The 18,251-nt window shown below is 43.9% G+C and overlaps 1 protein-coding gene across 2 annotated transcripts in view; it reads left to right on the top strand.

The window, feature by feature from the left end:
* CFAP61 (cilia and flagella associated protein 61) overlaps positions 1 to 18,251 on the top strand; it is a 257,985-nt gene that overhangs the window by 52,802 nt on the left and 186,932 nt on the right. For both annotated transcript variants that reach the window (XR_004313074.1, XM_032461749.1), the window contains exon 9: positions 17,315 to 17,406. Coding sequence is in view for 1 of the 2 variants with exons in the window: in XM_032461749.1 (XP_032317640.1) it covers positions 17,315 to 17,406 (92 nt within the window). In the remaining variant the exon portion in view is untranslated. The remainder of the gene's footprint in view (positions 1 to 17,314; positions 17,407 to 18,251) is intronic.

Here is an 18,251-nt window from a genome sequence, read left to right as displayed (position 1 = left end):
AGAGATAAGAGAAACTAAAGTAAATCACAAAATTAACTATACCAAAAAAATAGTATTCATAATAATGTTATTGAATGCAAGTTTGTGTGCCCCACACACCATGAGGCCAAATAAACCAAAACGGAGTTTGGAGCAGAGAAAGGTATATTACAGGGCCAAGCAAGGAGGATGGGTGGCTCACACTCAAAAATCCCAAATTCCTTGATGCTTTTCAGGGAGAAGTTTTTATAGGCAAACTTTGGAGTGAGGGCTGCAGGGTGTGTGACTTTCTTCTGATCGGTTGGTAGTGAGGTCACAGGGTGGTGCCCCAGGACGCTTGTGCTCAGCCTGAAGTTACCATCCTCACCTGGGCGGGGCCTTAGTTCCTGCAGATGAACTCAAAGATGTTGCTGTGTATTTCCCTTGAGGAGGAACCAGGGTCCTGCTTTAATCACTGCACATGCTTTCTTGATTATTCCTCCTTTGTTTTGCATTCCCTTACTTCCCTGATTTTTATGGGCTGGGTAATTTCAAATGCTAACAAGTGGGAGGATTGTTCCAACTATTTTGGGAAGGGGCGGGGATTTCCCAGAGTTGGGCCACTGCCCACGGTTTGACCTTTTATGGTCAGCCTTGGAACTGTCATGGCACCCGTGGGTGTGTCACTTGGCATCCATATTTACATTTAGTGTATATATAGCTAATATATTACAATGAGTGTGTAATGAAGCTCAAGGTCTACTAGAAGTCAGGTCTTCTGCCATCTTGGACTTAGTTGATTCTAACCAGTTAACCTATCCTCAACTGCTGCGTCGTTCTTTTAATGGTGTGTCCTCCCCCTTCCTCCTGTCTCAAAATGAGGACTCTAGCCCGGGAGACAGCATCTCAGAGAGCTCTGAGGAACTGCTCTGAAGAGGCAGGGGGAAAACTAGTGTTATGTATGCCTTTTTAGTGAAGAGGGGAGCACATGCAGTCAAGCGCACGTTCTGGCAGGGGCTTGCTGCCAGTCACAAGGAGCAGATGTCACCGTTAGTCATTTTAGTGCTTTTCTAGGTATGAGGAGATGCAAGAATTTGGGCTCATAAAATCTCCTCCTGAAAATGTCTATCCGAAGACCAGTTTTCCCAGAGCACAGAGCGCCCTATTCCTGATCTCCACCCTGAATACCTTTCAGGGAGTACTGAAGGTCAGTGGCTGCAGGGGCTCGTGATTTAATCTAAGCAGAAGTAGATGGCTAGAGCCAGTTTTTAGTTGCAATACTAAAAATGAACAAACAAAAAATCCAAATAAATAAATCACCCCCCCCAAATCTCCCTCAAGCTATGGCTAATCTTGTGAGTGTTCACCGGTCAGCTATGCAGCAGGCTTTAAAAAGTTTACAGATGGTGAAGGGAAGCGGGTGCAAGATAATCTTACGTCCAAAAAATAAACACAATGTGAACTGAAGTCTGAGTAAAATTGCCTGAGCAAATGCCACCGTGAGCCCAGTCACAGAAGTGACTCTGACACAGTGTTGTATCTCCTTTCTCTGTTTTTGAAAATGTGAAAACAATCTTAACTTTACAGAAAGGTTACAGGCACTTTTTCCCTTCCTGAACCATTTGTGAATAAGGTGCTGACATGATGCCAGGTCACCTGTGAAAACTTCCGTGTGTGTTTCCCCAGAGGGACGCTCTCCTTTACAGCCTCAAACATCCCTCAATATCAAGCAATTAACTTGAAAATGTTCCTACCATCCAATCTGCAGTCCCAGACCCATTCAGGTTTCTCCATTTGTCCCAATAATGTCCGTCGTAGCAAAAGTATCCAGTCCAGAGTGACAAAGTGCATTCAGTTGCCATATTATTTTCCATTTTGGACCAGTTCCTCAGTCTTTCCTTAACTCTGATGACCCAAACGCTTCTGAAGATGACAGTCTTCTGGTTTGTAGAATGTGCTTGTTTGTGTTTGATGTCTTCTCATGACGACTTTCACGTTAGGCATGTCTGGCAGGACCGTCCGGGAGGGACATGGTTCTGCTGTTACACGTCTGCAGTCTGTCCCACTGCTGATCATGTGTGTCACTTGGATCCCTTGATTAAAGTGACTCTTGTAGGTGAAAAGTGAAAATGATCTGAGCTTACTCCGGCCTGTGCAGAGATCTGTAGTAACTCCTTTATTACTCACCTCTCTCGGCTCCACCTTGATTCTCACTTGGAATCAGCAACTTCAGGTAGGTGATCCTATTCAAAGCCCCCCTGGGAGATTCAGCCTGGCTCCCCAGCTTCCCACGCAGGTACTTGCTGCTGCTGCTGCTGCTGTCTCCGTGGGCTAGTGATGCTCCTGGTTTCTCAGTGAGTCAGCTCGTCTGTGCCTGATCCAGCTGCAGCCTCTGGTTATCGCTACACAGTTCATTTCAAGGAAATGGTTCCAGAGTCTCTGCGACCAAAACTAACTTCAGCTCTACTGCAGCCTCTAAGTAGGAGGCTTGCAAACTGCACAGATCCAGCTTCCAAGGGCCCAGAGTGGGGCTCTGCCCACAACTTCCGCTCTCGTATCTCTGGTTATATCTCTTTCTTCTCCCTAAACTTGTCTTTACCTTTTAACCTCTTTAAAGACAATTAGATTCTTTTGTTTGGCCTTTTTAAACAGCTGGCTCTTAGACTTATCTATCAAGTCTGTGGGTTTATTTCTTTTTGAACTTATTAATGTCTGCTTTCATTCCTGTGATATCCCTTCCCTTAATTTTTTTTTTTTTTTTTGGCTTGGCTTTGTTTTTCCTCTTCTAGTTGCTTGATTAATTTATTTTCTTTTTTTTTTTTCTTGTTTGATGTAAAAACATTTGTTGGAAAGAAAAACTTTTCCTCTACCAACTCTGGTCCTAGTGGTCAGGGACCTGCAGAGTAACTGACAAGAGACAGATTAGCAGGAGCAAAGTTAATTTCACACGCAGGCGCGCCCTGTAGTGGCGAGTAACCCACTGACAGTCGGGAGTAAAGGCGTATATACCAACGTGACCAAGGAGGAGCCTTGTTAGGGCTTTAGTGAAAAATATGGGATTTTTTAATGCTAATGGGATTGTGCCATTAAACCACTGAACTCGCGGTGGGTAAATTCATCCTGGAAATGTGTGCTATATGGTTGAGGTCATTGATGGTGACCATATCCACTTTACCAGAGTTAAAAGGAGCTCTGGTGACCAGGTGCCCAATATGGCCAAATCTGTTTTCTCTCACCTTCACCACCGTCTCAGGAACCCACTGGCACTGCAGAAGAAAATGCAGCTGTCTGTCAACTGGGGAGGAACAGAGAGCCTGCTTTGCTGGAATTTTATGAGGAAGCTTAAATTGGACTCTTAAAAGCTTCTGAAGGCCAGGATGCCAAGCCAAGAACTCACTACCAGATTTCACTTGAAGTACCTATAGATTTGGGTGAATTTCTCTCTTCTCAAGATCCCCCCGATATCCTTCTTTACTCACTTGTAATGCGGGGAGACCTGTAAGCCAGGCATCAGATACCCAGGAGAGATCTGTAAGCATTAGCTCCATAAAATCGGCCCATTTCCTTAAACCTGCCTGGTCATAGCAGATTCTATGGACAGCTTTCTCAAATATGACATTTTAATCAAAGCCTTGGTCATATAACCAATGTTTCCAGTTATGTCCTGTTACACAGTGAACAGATTCTTAATGAAGCTATGAAAACAATTATATTTTTACGAAAATGAGAATACTCAGAGTTTCTGAATTCTGGAGGCATCGGGCAGGGAGAAAAATATAAATATTTTATTTCTGTTTACAAAAGTATAATTTACTAAGTTGTCATAAGTTTAAAATAGCTTAAGAGAAAAAGAAAGCGGTTCCTAAATCCAGGAGCAACATTTTAAACAAAACACGTAATTATCCTTCATCAGTTCATTTAGTACCATGTAATTCATTCTTGTTCTGCTTGGTCTTGAGTCTAGTTTCATGGAATCATCGGCTTCCCATGAGAGTTTGCAAATCCTTACTTAGTGCAGCGATAAGATCGCAGGGTTGTTTAAACAGTGCCGCCAGCGCCGGCACTCCAGAGTACCTGGCATGGTCTCTTCTCCATGGGTCTCTGAGACACTTTGTTTTGTAAAAAAGAATGAAATAATGCCACTTGGAGCAACATGGATGGACCTAGAGATTATCATACTAAGTGAAGTCAGTCAGACAGAGAAAGACAAATATCATATGATATCACTTATATGTGGAATCTAAAAAAAGACACAAATTTTATTTACAAACCAGAAATAGACTGACATAGAAAACAAACTACAGTTACCAAAGGGGAAAGGGAGGAGGAGGGATAAATTAGGAGTTTGGGGTTTGCAGACACACACTACTGTATATGAATAGGTAAACGACAAGGGTGTACTGTGCAGCACAGGGAACTATATTAAATTCCTTGTAGTAAGTTATAATGGAAAAGAATCTGATAATATAAATATATATGTTTAAAAAAAGAATAGATTAATAGAACAAGAAAACGTTGTTGTTTTAACAGAGGGAAGGCCAAACCCTAGCTTTTCATTCAAACATTGTTACTGAAGCTCACTTAAAAAAAGAAAGTGTATAAATAAACCCACGCAACCTCAGCCGCTTTGACCAGCCACACAACATGAAATTTCTTTCCATGAGCCTTCTACAACTTTCCGTATCATTCAGATTTTATCTGCTCCTTCCCTTTCTCATTCTGGAACTGGCCAGTCGATTTCTTTCTTTTTCACCTTAACAGGAACACATCCTGCACTCCCTGCCTGTCATTCATACGAAGTCATTTCCCTTCTAGTGATTTCATTTATGTATGTTGATTATAATCTTTATCAATTATGACCTTCATTTTACAGAGAAACTGAGGAAGCGGGCAATTGTGGATTGTCTGTCATATACCAGCATTTTCTAGCAGATCAGCAAATTTTATGAATTTCATAATTTTTAGAGATACATGCTTCTTTGCAGTAGAATTTTTTGATGTGGCAAATCCAAATATCTTCATTGACAGATCCAAAAACTTTAGTCTCTCTGTAAAAATAAGAAGTCAAAAGTATAGAAACTTAAACTTCATAATGAATGTTTTAATATTTTATCTTCTTTAGAAATGATTTAGATGTTTGCTGAATACTTATTACTTAGCATAACTTGGGCATAGACAGTCGTGGTACAGGGTAATAAAGAATGGCTCCTTTGCTCAGCTTCGCCACCTCACATTGGTTTGCCTTTCATGTTTAGATCTACCATCCACATGGAGTTGATTTTCACGTGTGTTGTGCTAGAGGAATCATTCCATTAAAAAAAAAATATGGACATCCAATTGCCCATGCACCATGCATTGGAAAGGTCATCCTTTCCCCCACTGTAGGCCACCTTTGCATAAATCAATTGTCCATACTGCATTTGTGGGTTGATTTTGGGATTTTTCATTCTATTTGTCATTTTTATCCTGAGTTAATCACCATAGCTTTATGTTAAATCTTGATATCTCCTAGAGCAAGTCTCTCTACCTTATTTTAAAAAATGGACTTTTTAATTCTTAGTTATCTGATTTCCCAAATAAACTTCGAGAGTTAAATCAAAATAATAATAACTTTTGGGATCTTGCGTGAAATTGCTTTGAATCTATACGTCATTTTGGCGGGAACTGACGTCTTTACGATACATTAAGACTTTTAACCTATGAATGTGGTATATTCCTCAGTTTATTTATGTCATTTTAAATTTCTTTTCACAATGTTCTATAGTTTTTGCATAGAGGCTTTTCACATCTGTTGTTAGATTTGCCCCTAGGTATTTGACATTTTCACACTTTTGGATGTTATATATTTTAACAAATCTTTGTTTTCAAATTGTTGCTGTTACGTAGAAATGCAGTTGGTGTTTGGATATTGACCGTATAGCCAACAATCTTGCTACACTGATTTATTAATTCTTTGAATTCATTTGTAGATTATTTTGAATTTTCTTTGCATAATATAAGTTTTTATTTTTTACTTTCAAAGTCTTATTCTTTTATTTCTTTTTTATGCACCGGCCAATACCTTAAGTAAAAGCAGTGTTAGCAGGCATCCTTGTGTTTTTTTCTCAATGTTAAATGGAAAGCTCTCAATATATCACCATTACAGATGGCTTTGTGAATCTATTAGCAGAATAAGGAAGTTTCTGTATTTCCAGCTTGCCAAGAGATTTATCAGAAATAGTTGTGCTTTTGTAAAATTGAATTTTATGAAATGCTTTTTTCCTGTGTTTACTGAGATGATCGTATTCTTCTCCATTATTCTGTTAATGGGGTGAATTATATTGATTGATTTTTGTATGTTAACTTTTTTGTTAATAATAGAGATGTATTATTCTTTTTATGCAATCCTGGATTTTTTTTTTTTCTGCTAGTGTTTTGTTGAGGATCTTTGCAGCTATGTTCATGAGTGAGACTGGACTTTAATTTTCACTGCTGGAAATGTCCTTGCCAAGCTCTGGAAATGAGATTTTGCCAGCCTCATAAAAAAAATCTGAGGGGTATTCTGTCTTCTATTTTTGGAAGCTTATGCAAGGTTAGAAATAATTATTCTTGAAGTATTTTGTAGAATTTGCCAGTGAAGCTCTCTGAACCCGGTGCACTTTGAGGGGGAAATTTTTAATTGCAGTTTCAGTTTTTGGATTGTTATGTAACTGTTTTCCTTTGACCTGTTTGGTAGTTTGTACATTTCCTTTACATTCCAAATGTATCAGGATAAAGCTGGCGCTGTTTCCTTTGCTCTTACTGTACTGGGAGCATCCACGCGCTGCGTGGTGACGGCGCCGTCTCGTGGTTCCTGACCCTGACTGTTTGCGTTCTCTTTCTCAGTGTTGCCAGAGGGACACCAGTTTCATTAGCCTTCCCAGAGGACCGACTTTGGGTTGCGTGATCCTCCCTATTTTATGTTTATTACCTATTTTATTTCTACTCTTTTCTTTATTATTTCCTCCTTTTCATTTTTGGGCTTAATTTGATGTTTTTTTTCCTATATCTTTAAGTGGATTTTTAAACTCATTGATTTTCAGGGTTTTTTCCTTTCCAATATGAGTGTTTAAATCATAAGTAATCCTCTATGCTTGGATTTAGCTGCAACTTGCAAAGTTTGTTTTGAAATGTTTTCATTGTCAATATTTTTGAAATTTCATTTTACTTACCCTTTGACCCATAAGTTATTTAAAAGGATATTTATTTCCAAACATATAGGGATATCCTAGTTATATATTTTTAAAATTTTATTATTTTTTATTTATAAATATTATTTTACTTATTTTGGGAATCATAATCTATGTACTAAATATAGCCGTTTACACAGTAAACAGGCTTTCCTCCCACCCAGTTCTCTTCCCAGAGGTATCCATTAATTGTCAATTTCTTGTATGTCACTCCAGAGTGATCTACATGGAGGCAAGCACTCATGTCTGTATGTTCTTTTTAGAAACACAGATAATAGTATTTTACACACGCCATTCTGCATCTTGCTCTTTTCCACTTCACGTGTATCTTTGCGGTCTTTTCAGGTCAGAACATGTAAAGCTGCCTCAGTCTTTCTGTTTTATTTTGCTTCTAAAACGAGGAGAGGGATGGTTTTCTAAACAACATTTCCACCTCTGTTGTCAGCGACTCCCTTTCCATCATTAAAAACAAAAGTGAAAATGGGCCCCCTGCAGCCAGTGTGCACATGCGAGGAAGCAGACCTTCTCTTCCTGGAGCTTCTCCTCAGTCCTTTCGAGGCCATTTCATGGGCCTTGAAGGGGGCGACGCTGCTGACTTCACACGGGTCCAAGAGGTTGCAGCTGTCGTCCTGCACGACCAGCTCTGACCCCAGCTCTCTTCCTGTTGTGGTTCCGTCTCTATGTTTCCAGGTGATGCAGATCTTTCTTGCCAGGCTCGTCTTTTTCTTGATGGCTGTTCAGCAGTCGGTTGTGGTTTTGTTGTGGTTGCAAGGAGAGGTGAGTTCATGGTCCTACTACTCCGCCATCTAGACTGGAAATCTAAAATTTTATTTTATTATGGTAAGAACACTTAACGTGAGAATTGCTTTCCTAAATTTTTTTTAATTGAAGTATAGTCAGTTTACAATACTGTGTCAATATCTGGTGTACAGCATCACGTTTCAGTCATACAGATACACACATATATTCCTTTTCATATTCTTTTTCATTATAGGCTGCGCTTTCTTAAAGTTTTCAGTGTTCACTGGAGTTTTGTTAACTACTGGCAGAGCGCTGTACAGCAGATCTCTGGGACTTATTCCTCTTGTGTTACTGAAACTTTTGATGCCTTATAAAGGTTTATACCTTTTGAGTAGGATCTCCCCATTCTCTCCATGTAACGCTGGGCAACTACCATTTTACTCTCTGCTTCTGTGAGTTTGAATAGTTTAGATACAACATATAAGTGAAATCATGTATTATTTGTCCTTCTGTGAATGGTTTACTTCCCTTGGCATGATACGTTCAAGGTTTATGCTTATTGTCACATATTGCAGGACTTCCTTCTTTTTAAGGTTGAGTAATATTCCATTGTTTGCATATTCCACATTTGATCTCTCCATTTGGGTGTCTGAGGTATCTTTTTATCACTAGGTTTTAGCTTAATTGCACTGAAGCTGGAGCTCCTACCCTGAGTGATTTTAATCCTTTAAATTTTGTTGAATATGTGGTCAATTTTGGTAAATACTCCTTGAGTCCATGAAAAGAGTGTGTATCCAGTAGTCGTTAGGTACAGTGTTTACAGTGTTCTAGGTGAATCAGCCACATTAGATAATATTGTCAAATCCTTACTGACCTCATCAATTGTTTGATCGGTTTATGAGAGGTGTGTTAAAATCTCCTGCTTTAAAAAAAAAATCTGCTTTGACTGTGGCTGTCCCAATTTCTTCTCATAGTCTTTCATTTTTTCATTATATATTTTCAGTCTGTGTTTTCAGGTGCATAAGTTTTGTCATTATGTCTTCCTTGAACTTTAAAAAAAATCAGTTATGAAGTGTCCTTCTCTATCTCTAGTGATCTTTTCTTGCCTTAAAGTTTACCTTTCCTGATTTTAATGTGTCCACATCTGCTTTCTTTGGTTCATATTTACATGCACATCGTTTTCCACCCTTTTACCTTTATCCTTCCTACTTCCTTACATGTTATATGTGTCTCTTGTAAACAGCGTAGAGTTTGGTTGTTGCCTTTATCTACTGTGACAACTGTTGTCTTTTAATTACAGTATTTAGTTCATTTACATTTAATGTTCTCATGGGTTTATATCTACCATCTAACTTTACAGATGTCCCCTACATTTCTATGTTTTATTCCTAGTATTTTTCATTTGTATCTTTTTCTTTCTTAATCCCACCAGTGTCAATTTCATTAGTGTTTTTTCAGAGAACCAGCTTCAGGATTTGGTTGATTCTGTTATATTTTGTGACTGCATCAATAATCCGTTGCCTCGATAATGCTGCTAACAAACACCTGCAAAACCGCAGTGGCATCCCGTAGTGAGCACGTTCTGCTGCTGCAGCTGATCAGCTCGGCAGCTCTGCTGGTCTTGGCTGGTCTTCTCCCGTGTCTTCGGGTTGGCTGCCTGTTGGCGGATCGAGGCTAGCCTTGGCTCTGCTCCACGTGCCTCTCATCCTGCAGCAGGCTAGACGGGCATGTCCTCAAGGGGATGGCAACCGTGCAAGAGACCCAGTGGAAATACACAAGGCCCCTTGCGGTCTAGGCCTCGGACTAACATACGTCACTTAACACATGCCACGTAACACAAAGCAGGTCCCAGGCTGAGCCTAGGAGCAGAGTGAGGGGACCCTACATGGAAAAGGGCCTAAAAGGGGAGAGGGTGAAAAATCAGCATTATGATTGCAACTCATGTTCACAAAACAGAATAAAGCTGGTGGTTTTGCTGTGGCCTTCTTTCTCTCGTCCTAAGGAGACACAAACTCCAGGTTAACCTGCTGGAAGCTGAAACCTCTAGTCTCATCTCAAGACAGCGGTCTGGAGACCACCAGCGCCTGGAGCTCAGGCTCAGCATACTGCGTGTTTTGGGGTCTGTACTGCAGTTCAGGTGGGAGGAGTTTCCTTGAAAACTATGAAGACGCTCTCTGTCTTCCTTTCATGCGCGGCCTGTCGAATGTTTTCCTGTGTATCTGTGTGGAGTTTGTTATCAGCCCCTTGCTGTTCAGTTAGCCAGTGCTGAGTGCAGCCCACACACTGGCTGTCAGGACCCTGCTCTAGTACGTGACGAGCCCTGTATGGTCCAACGGCAGGATAAACATGCAGGACAAATGAAGTTACAATCAGAAAATTGTTTTGAAAGATAGGAAATTGTGGTGGGACCACAGCAGAGTTACACCCAAGTCATCCTCGGAGCATCCATACAGGCTTCATAGAAAAGAAAGCTTTTGGGTCAAAACTTCAAAAACCAATTGGAGCTTTCTAGGTGAAGGAGCAGAAAGATTTTCCTGGCAGCGGGAAGGAAACGTGCGTGTGCACAGTGAGGAGGCGTTAGAGCCCAGGCTTGCTGAGGAGAGCACAGGTCAGTGACACTGGGGCAGGAAGTGAGGGCGTGGTAGGAGACACGAAGCGGGACGGGAGGTGGAGGAGAGGCAATGAGCGCTTGGTGCCTCGCAGGAGAACGCAGGGACTGCTTGATGACAGCGTGTCTGCTGGGGAGTTGCTGGGACTCTAGCTAGACAGGGATGCATGGTCAACCTTCAGTTCCCGGGAAGGCTTTCCAAGAGCCACTGGCATGTGCAGGGAAGAGACGAGGAGGGGCTGAATCAGAATGGTGTTTGTAGATGAACCTGGGGGAGTCTGGAGAATTAATGGAACTTGATGTTTTACTGCGTATGAGGAAGGAGGGTTGTGGGCAAGGGAAGCATCAAGGGTGGCTGGTGGACCCGTTTTGTGAGATGGGAATAGTAAGAGCGAGTGACTTGTTTGATGGGGGTGTTGGGATTTCCGATCGGGACTAGCTGAGTATGAGCTTCTTAGGAAGCACTTGGGTGGATACACAGCACTCGGCCAGCAGCAGGTGCCTACGGAGGTTAGGCCGAAACAGGGCCTCCCCAAAGATCTCCCCATCCTAATCCCCAGGATGTGTACATGTTACTTTAGATCTGGAAAAAGTGTGGTTCTGGATCTTGAGATTATCCTGGTTTATCTCAGGGTCCCTAAATGCCATTTCAAGTGTCCTGATGAGGGAGGCAGAGGGAGGTGACCCAAACAGAAGAGGGGGAGGCCGTGTGAGCACAGAGGCAGAGATCAGAGTGATGGAGCCACGGGGCGGGAAGTGCCAGCACCACCGTAAACTGCAACAGATGGCGGTGGACCCTCTCCAAGAGCCTCCGGAGGGGCAGGGCCCTGCCCGCCCCTTGATTGACTTCTGCCCAGAGATACTGATTTTGGACTTCTGGCTCCCAGGACTTGGGGAGAATACATTTCTGTTGTTTTAAGCCACCCAGTGAGCAGTCATTTGTTACAGCCGCCCTGGGAAACTAACACAATTATGAAGAAGACCAAAGGGCCGGAGGAAAACCAAGGAAGGAAACGTGTCAAGAAGTCAGGACGTCAAACAGATAAACAGCAGGGTCCTACTGTACAGGACAGGGAACTGTATTCAGTATCTTGTAATAGCCTACAATGAAAAAGAATATGAAAAGGAATATATATATATATGTATTTATATATGCATAACTGAATCTCTGTGCTGTACACTAGAAACTAACACAACATTGTAAACTGACTGTACTTCAATTACAAAAAAAAAAAAGAAGTAAGGACGTCTTCATCCTCAGCAGAACTCCTTGAGAGAGGTGTGCATCCGCTCACTGTCCGTTCTCTTACTGTCTGGAGGCTACGTCTCACCCTTCACATTGCAGCTTAAACGTCCAGAAGGACCTCTCGGACCCTCAGCCTGGAGCAGCTCCGTGGCCTTAACGTTCCTCATGCCATCTCTCATAGCTCAGCGTTTCCTCATTCGCTTGCTGACTTGCCTCCGCAGTGCAAGGCAGGCTGGTCCGTTGCCGAGTCCCCTGCGTCTAGAGTACTAATATCTAACAGATGGTAGGTGTACAATATGAATTCTTACATGAACAAATGAATGCATAAGTGAACACTCAGTGTGCTTTGTTCATTCCTCTGCTTTAGCACCTTTCACACTGCAAGATACTTGGGGTGTGTGTGCGTGCACTCACCTGCACACCCTGATCACTGTGAGCCTCTGAGAGTAAGGACTTCATCTGATTTGTTACTTACGTTTGGGTACCTCACAGAGCACCTGCAACGCCTTGTTCTCCACTGAACTTCAACTGAATGAATGATTTAACTGTTTGAACCCCTAATCTTTCCTCTTCTTAAATCTGAGTGACTTCAACTCATTTGTCAGTCTTTCTTTTCTGAAATCATCCATGATGTTAAAAGGCTAAACAAAAATGACCATTTTGTACTATTCTGAAGATGGAAATTTCCTTTTTTATTAGACCTTTTTTGGAATCTTAATTGCATTAATAATACATGAAATTAGGGGGAGGGTGTAGCTCAGTGGTAGAGCGCATGCATAGCACGCACGAGGTCTTGGGTTCAGTCCCCTGTACTGCCATTAAAAATAGATAAGGAAATAAACCTAATAACCCCCCCACAAAAAAAAAATTTAAAAAAAAATCAGTGAAAAAAAAATAATACACGAACCTAAAAATCAGGATAATGCGGTTGAAGTTGCCTTCCCTTTGATCAGTGTCCAAGCCTGTGTCTCCCTCTCACCCCCAGAGGTCTTTGTTGGTCTGTCCCCCTCCGGACCTCTTCTCATGCTTTTATTTGAAGTCCCTGTATTGATAGGAAAAACACTAGCATTTTGTGGCAGTGTTTTTACGTAAATGGTGTGTTTTGGGTATGCGGTGTTCTGAAATTTGCCTCTGCTCTCAGCTTTTCGAGATCTAAAATGTTGTCTGGGGCACTCCTATCTTCTGGGTTGGATTCCACTGCATAGAATGTGTCTCGTTCATCCCCAGATGGACATTTAAGTTGTTTCTACTAGGTTTTTTTTATTACAGAGGGGGCTGCAGTAGCATCCTTGCACACATCTCCCTGGGCCCCTTGCAACACTTTCCACAAGCTCTATTCCCAGAATTGTTCTTGCTGGGTTTGGAACTACATTGCCACCAAACGTGGCCACATCAGTGGCCTTCCTCCAGAGACTTTCCTTCTTCTCCAGTACCTAGTGTTGTCAGCATTTTCAACTTTTGCTAGTATGATAGGTGTGAAAGGTGATAGCATTGTCTTAATTTCATTTCTCTGACTATTACTGAACACTTTTTGTGGTTTTTATTGGTCACTGACATTTCCTGTCCATTCATTTCCTTTGCCTGTTGGTTTTTTTCTCTTTCCCTAGAATTCAATTGTTGGTCTACTGTATGTGTTGGAAATATTTTCTCCACTTATTTAAAAAAATTTTAAGGTGTGGAGGGTATAGCTCAGTGGTAGAGCGCATGCCCAGCATGCATGAGGTCCTGGGTTCAATCCCCAGCACTTCCATCAAAGTTAATAAATTAAAAAAATTTTTAAGGTACTTTTGACAGACAGAACTTTTTACAAATTTTTACTGAAGTATAGTTTGTTTACAATGTTGTATTAGTTTCAGGTGTACAGCAAAATGATTCAGCTATACATACATACACATATATTCTTTTTCAAATTTTTTCCATTATAGGTTATTATAGGATATTGAATATAGCTCCCTGTGCACCACAATAGGACCTTGTTGTTTATCTATTTTATATACAGTAGTGTGTATCTGCAAATCCTAAACTAATTTATTCCTCCTTCCCCCTTTCCCCTTTGGTAACCATAGTTTTGTTTCCTATGTTTCTATGAGTCTATTTCTGTTTTGTAGATAAGTTCATTTGTATCATTTTTTTTCGATTCCACAGGTAAGTGATATATTTGAGTGATATAATATTTGTCTTTTTATGTGACAATTTTAAATTTTGATGTGGTCAAGTATGTCAAAATTTTTCTTTTCTGACTTCTATCTACATTTAAAAATTTTTTAATTTATTTATTTTTGGGGGTAATTAGGTTTGTTTATTTATTTTAATGGAGGTACCGGGGACTGAACCCAGGACCTTGTCCATGCTAAGCACACTCTCTACCACTGAGTGATAACCCCCCCCACATTTTTAAGGAAGGATTTCTCCACCTCCAAGGTAACAGAGATATTGTCCTATTCTTCTAGTCATTTAAAAGTATTTTAAAAAAAACTTTGGGCTATTACTCTATCTGCAGATGATTGTTGTGTATTGTGTGAAATAAGGGCCCAGATTAAATTTTTCCCATGTGGTTAATATTATTTATTGTATAGTTTATTCCTCCTCCACCAATGCTACCCTTAACATATGTGAACATTTCATAATTATTTTCTTTTTTCTGGATTTCATTCTGTTCTGTTCCGACTCCTAATAACCTGCTGTTTTAATAACTATTTCCATTATAACCTATAATGGAGAAGAATATGAAAAAGAATATATAGATGGATAACTGAATCACCTTGTTGTGCACCTGAGACTAACACAACATTGTGAATCACCTTTGCTTCAAGTAAAAAATTTTAAAAGTTTTGTCTATCAAAAGTACCCTAAAAAGGTTTTTTTTTTTTTTTAAATAAGTAGATACATGGAGAAAACATTTGCAACATATATGGTAGACCAACAACTGAATTCTAGGGAAAGGGAAAAAACCCAACAGGTAAAGGAGATGCATTAACATGTCTTAATATTCCTTAGAAAATTTCACCTACTCTTTGTTCTTATTTCTTGAAATTTTGTTGACTAGCTGTTCTTCCATATTTACTCTTTTAGAATCTCTTAATTTCATTTCACAAAAAAATCTTGTTAGGGTTTTTGATCCACATTTTAAAAAAATGTTAAAACCCACTAGACTGGGTACTGTTTCGTGTTCCTAAAGCCTCCACGATGTATTCTTCAGCTTTCCCTGTCTGTTAGTCGTATCAAAGGCAGGGCAGACCGGGTCTTGTGGGACCTCAGGTCTATACAATTTGAGAGCGCTCTTTAAGAAAAGGAATGCAAAATTAGGACGGCGATAGTGGGGGCTGTGCCTGGGGAGGGGCCCAGACCTCCATCCAGCCTGACTGGCTTCTCGGTGAGCCCACCGCGGAGCGGCAGTCTCACTCCGAGAAAAGGTCCTAACAGACGGTACCCTATGAACCCCTCGTTCGTGGCTTCCAGGCTGCTTAGGTGGTATCGGCAATGAAACAACAATTAACTTGGCAGCCTGGGTTGTGTGTCTGGTTGTGTGTTACGTGATACCGCTGCCTCGACTTCTCCCTGGGATGGCACCTCACAGGTGAGGATCTCCGGGCACATTAGGAACATTAACTAATTAAACCTCACAAAACCCCGGAGACACGGGGAGGGGAGGCGCCGCATCACCTCGCCCAGTTCTGAAATGCAGCCGCCTCTGGGGATGAACGTGGCAGCTGCTTCATAACAACGGCAGCTCCCGAGACACGGCAGCCCGACAGCTAATCGTCCTGGTCGGCAATTGTCTTGTGAACGTTAGCCTGTCAGACAGCGAGCCTCCAGGATTAATTGTTCGCTGCAAATTTGATCCAGCCTCTGAAATTTCTGGCTTCTTAGTAATTTCGTCCTAATTATAGAATAAATGTGTGCACAGGAGAGGCCTAGTTTTCTTTTAAACTGGGCTATATTTTGAGTAGTTCTTCAAATTTAAAAGTTAAAATAAGGAAAGACTGTTTTTTAAAATAAAGTGCAACTTAAGAATAGGGAGTTACTGGTAGAAGTTTTTGTTTAATTGTCAAACTTGGCTGCGGAGCAAAACGAGTCGGTGACAGTGGAAGTTAGAGCAGCAGCTACCGCAGGAGGCGCGCTGGCCGGGGGCGGGTGAGGGCAGCTCCCGGGCGCTGGACGGGCTGTGCTGTCCGTGGAGGTGCCGGTTCCGTGGGAGCGGACGTGCACCTCACCGTCCACCGCGTCGCTCAGTCACAAGCCAAACCTCAGAAGCGCTCCGCTCTCGCCATCACAGGGACGCTAGAAACACGGTATGGATGATCTGGAAAGTCTTCGCGGGGAACAGGCCGCTTTCAGACAGAACAGGTTTCATGCTCCCCGAAGCATCTGCGTTCAGAGGAGGCATTCTGAGCCCTTCCTCCTCTCACGACATCTGCTGCCCCCCTCCTCCCCCAAGAGCTGCTTGCTGCGCAGGGATGCGATTCTCTCGCGGTCCCTTCGACATTACCTGCCTCCTTGTCTCTGCCTTTACACCTCCCTGAGCATCAGTGTTCTCTTAGAATTTCATTCTACTTTCTTCACCTGCATCTTTGCCAGAAGCAGGCCTAGGGCCTGAGTAACCGGGGATTTGGGGTGGAGAGGCACCTGCAGGGGCCCTGCCCTGGCTGCTGCCGGAAGGGCAAACGCAGCGGGAGAGGAGGTGTCCGCTGCCTCTGGCCCCACGGCTTCCGCTGCGATGCTTCGCAGTGAGAAAACGGGGCAGCAGGCTCCGCTGAGAAGGCAGGCTCTGGGTCCCTCCGGCGTCTGCGTGGCGCTCCGCGCGTCCTAGGGCTGCTCCGAGCAGAGGTCAGGGCCTGGGGGGGGGGGGGCTGGCGGGGGAGGGGCGGGGGCGGGAGAGATGGGGGGGGGGGGAAAGACAGAAGAGGGAGAGAGCAGAAGGAGGGAGAAGGGAAGGGAGTGGGGGAAGAGCTTTTGAGACAAAATGGGAACAATTTTTTCTACTCTAATATTCGGCGAAGGGTAGATACACGAATGCTACCTTGATTACCGACTTTCCAGAACATACGAAAGCAGCAGCGCCTCCCTCCAGTTCTGCTCAGAAAGTAGAAGAAAGTCGCGGCCGCAGAGGCACGGTTCCAATATCTCGAGCCGGGAAGCAGCCCCGGAGCTGTCCCCGCGTTCCGCCCGCGCTGGCGCTCTGGCTGTCTTGTCACATTCCCACGTAAAGTCACATCGCCCCCCGCCGTCCGGGAGGCTCGTGGGCGGCGGTCTGTAAGCTTTCGAGGCGCTCCTGTGAAAGGTCACGTAGCTCAGGACCTGGCGGGCCAGGGCCTCCCGGGGGCAGCGGTTTGTCTGCTTGGCTCCCGCGAGGCCAGGTGTCACTTTACCCCCGTGGTGTGGATGAGGCCAGGGAGAGGTGGAAAGTGGGGCGGGCCGCGGAGACCCCGTTCTGCCCACTCCCGGCGCTGCCCCCAGCAGGGTGACTCCTCAACGCTGCGGTGTGGTCACCACGCCGTCCCTGTAGCTGCGAATCATCTCTCTTCTGTCCTCACACCCCTCTTTCTCTCCAAGATGCTGAGCTCGGGAGGAGCAGCCAGGACACCCAGAGAACAGAGGAGGAGCCACAGGAAGCTGTCTCCCCGGAGGCCAGGGAGAGCGTGCAGGTATTGGAGGTCATCCGCCCAGCCTGGAGCCGGCGGGCCTGGGGATGCCCGTGCCATCAGGGTCAGGGTCAGGGTCAGGGTCAGCGGTGTTCCTGGTGCCGGGGTCACGACCCACAGGGGAAAGTCCTCACTGGCACTAAGATCTGGGGGACGGCGGCCTGGAGGCTGTGTGTCTGTGACACATCAGAGCTTCACAGCATCTTCGAGAACACAGGCGGCAATGGGATTCCCTCCTCTCCACCTTCCTCCCCACCCACCGCCTGGTTTCAGGGGCTGAAGTGGATAAAGCAGCTCAGTTAAAGCCAGTTAGAAAAGCCACCTTGTCCACAGACTCAAATGAGGCCGCGTTTTCCTTCCTGGCCGACGGCCCTGCAGGCCACAGAAGCACCTGACAGTGTTCTCCGGGGAGCTGCTGGCCCTGCTGTCCCGGCCTGGCCTCAGCAGGACCCCCAGCCGCACCCTCCCACCCTGTGCCCTGACCTAAAGGTGGGCAAGCCCACATGGCAGGAGGCCAGTCAGCCATGTCACAGAGGACATAGGATGTTGGGGATGGGCCCGGGGAGCCAGCCGTGGTTCCATCTCGGCCGACCTCTGACTGCTGGTGGTTCACAGAAGTAGAAATGCCCATATTTACGGGGCTCGGGGTCCTCACCTGCTCCCGTGGGACTTCAGGGCATGTCCCCTGTGTCCTCCGGAAAAAGACCTCACTGGGGGTGGAGTGGGAGAAGGAACAGGCTTATCTCTAGGCTGCTGTTGGCAGGCTGGTCCTGCACAAGCACCATGTGTGGCCAGAATCCCAGCCCCTGTTTCGCTGCACAGGCCCTTCCGCTTCTGGTCCTCCTGAC

Source organism: Camelus ferus, chromosome 19, assembly GCF_009834535.1.
Source record: "Camelus ferus isolate YT-003-E chromosome 19, BCGSAC_Cfer_1.0, whole genome shotgun sequence".
Taxonomy (NCBI): Eukaryota; Metazoa; Chordata; class Mammalia; order Artiodactyla; family Camelidae; genus Camelus; species Camelus ferus.
Note: the sequence above shows the minus strand (reverse complement) of the source record. Positions and strands in the feature narration are given on the sequence as shown.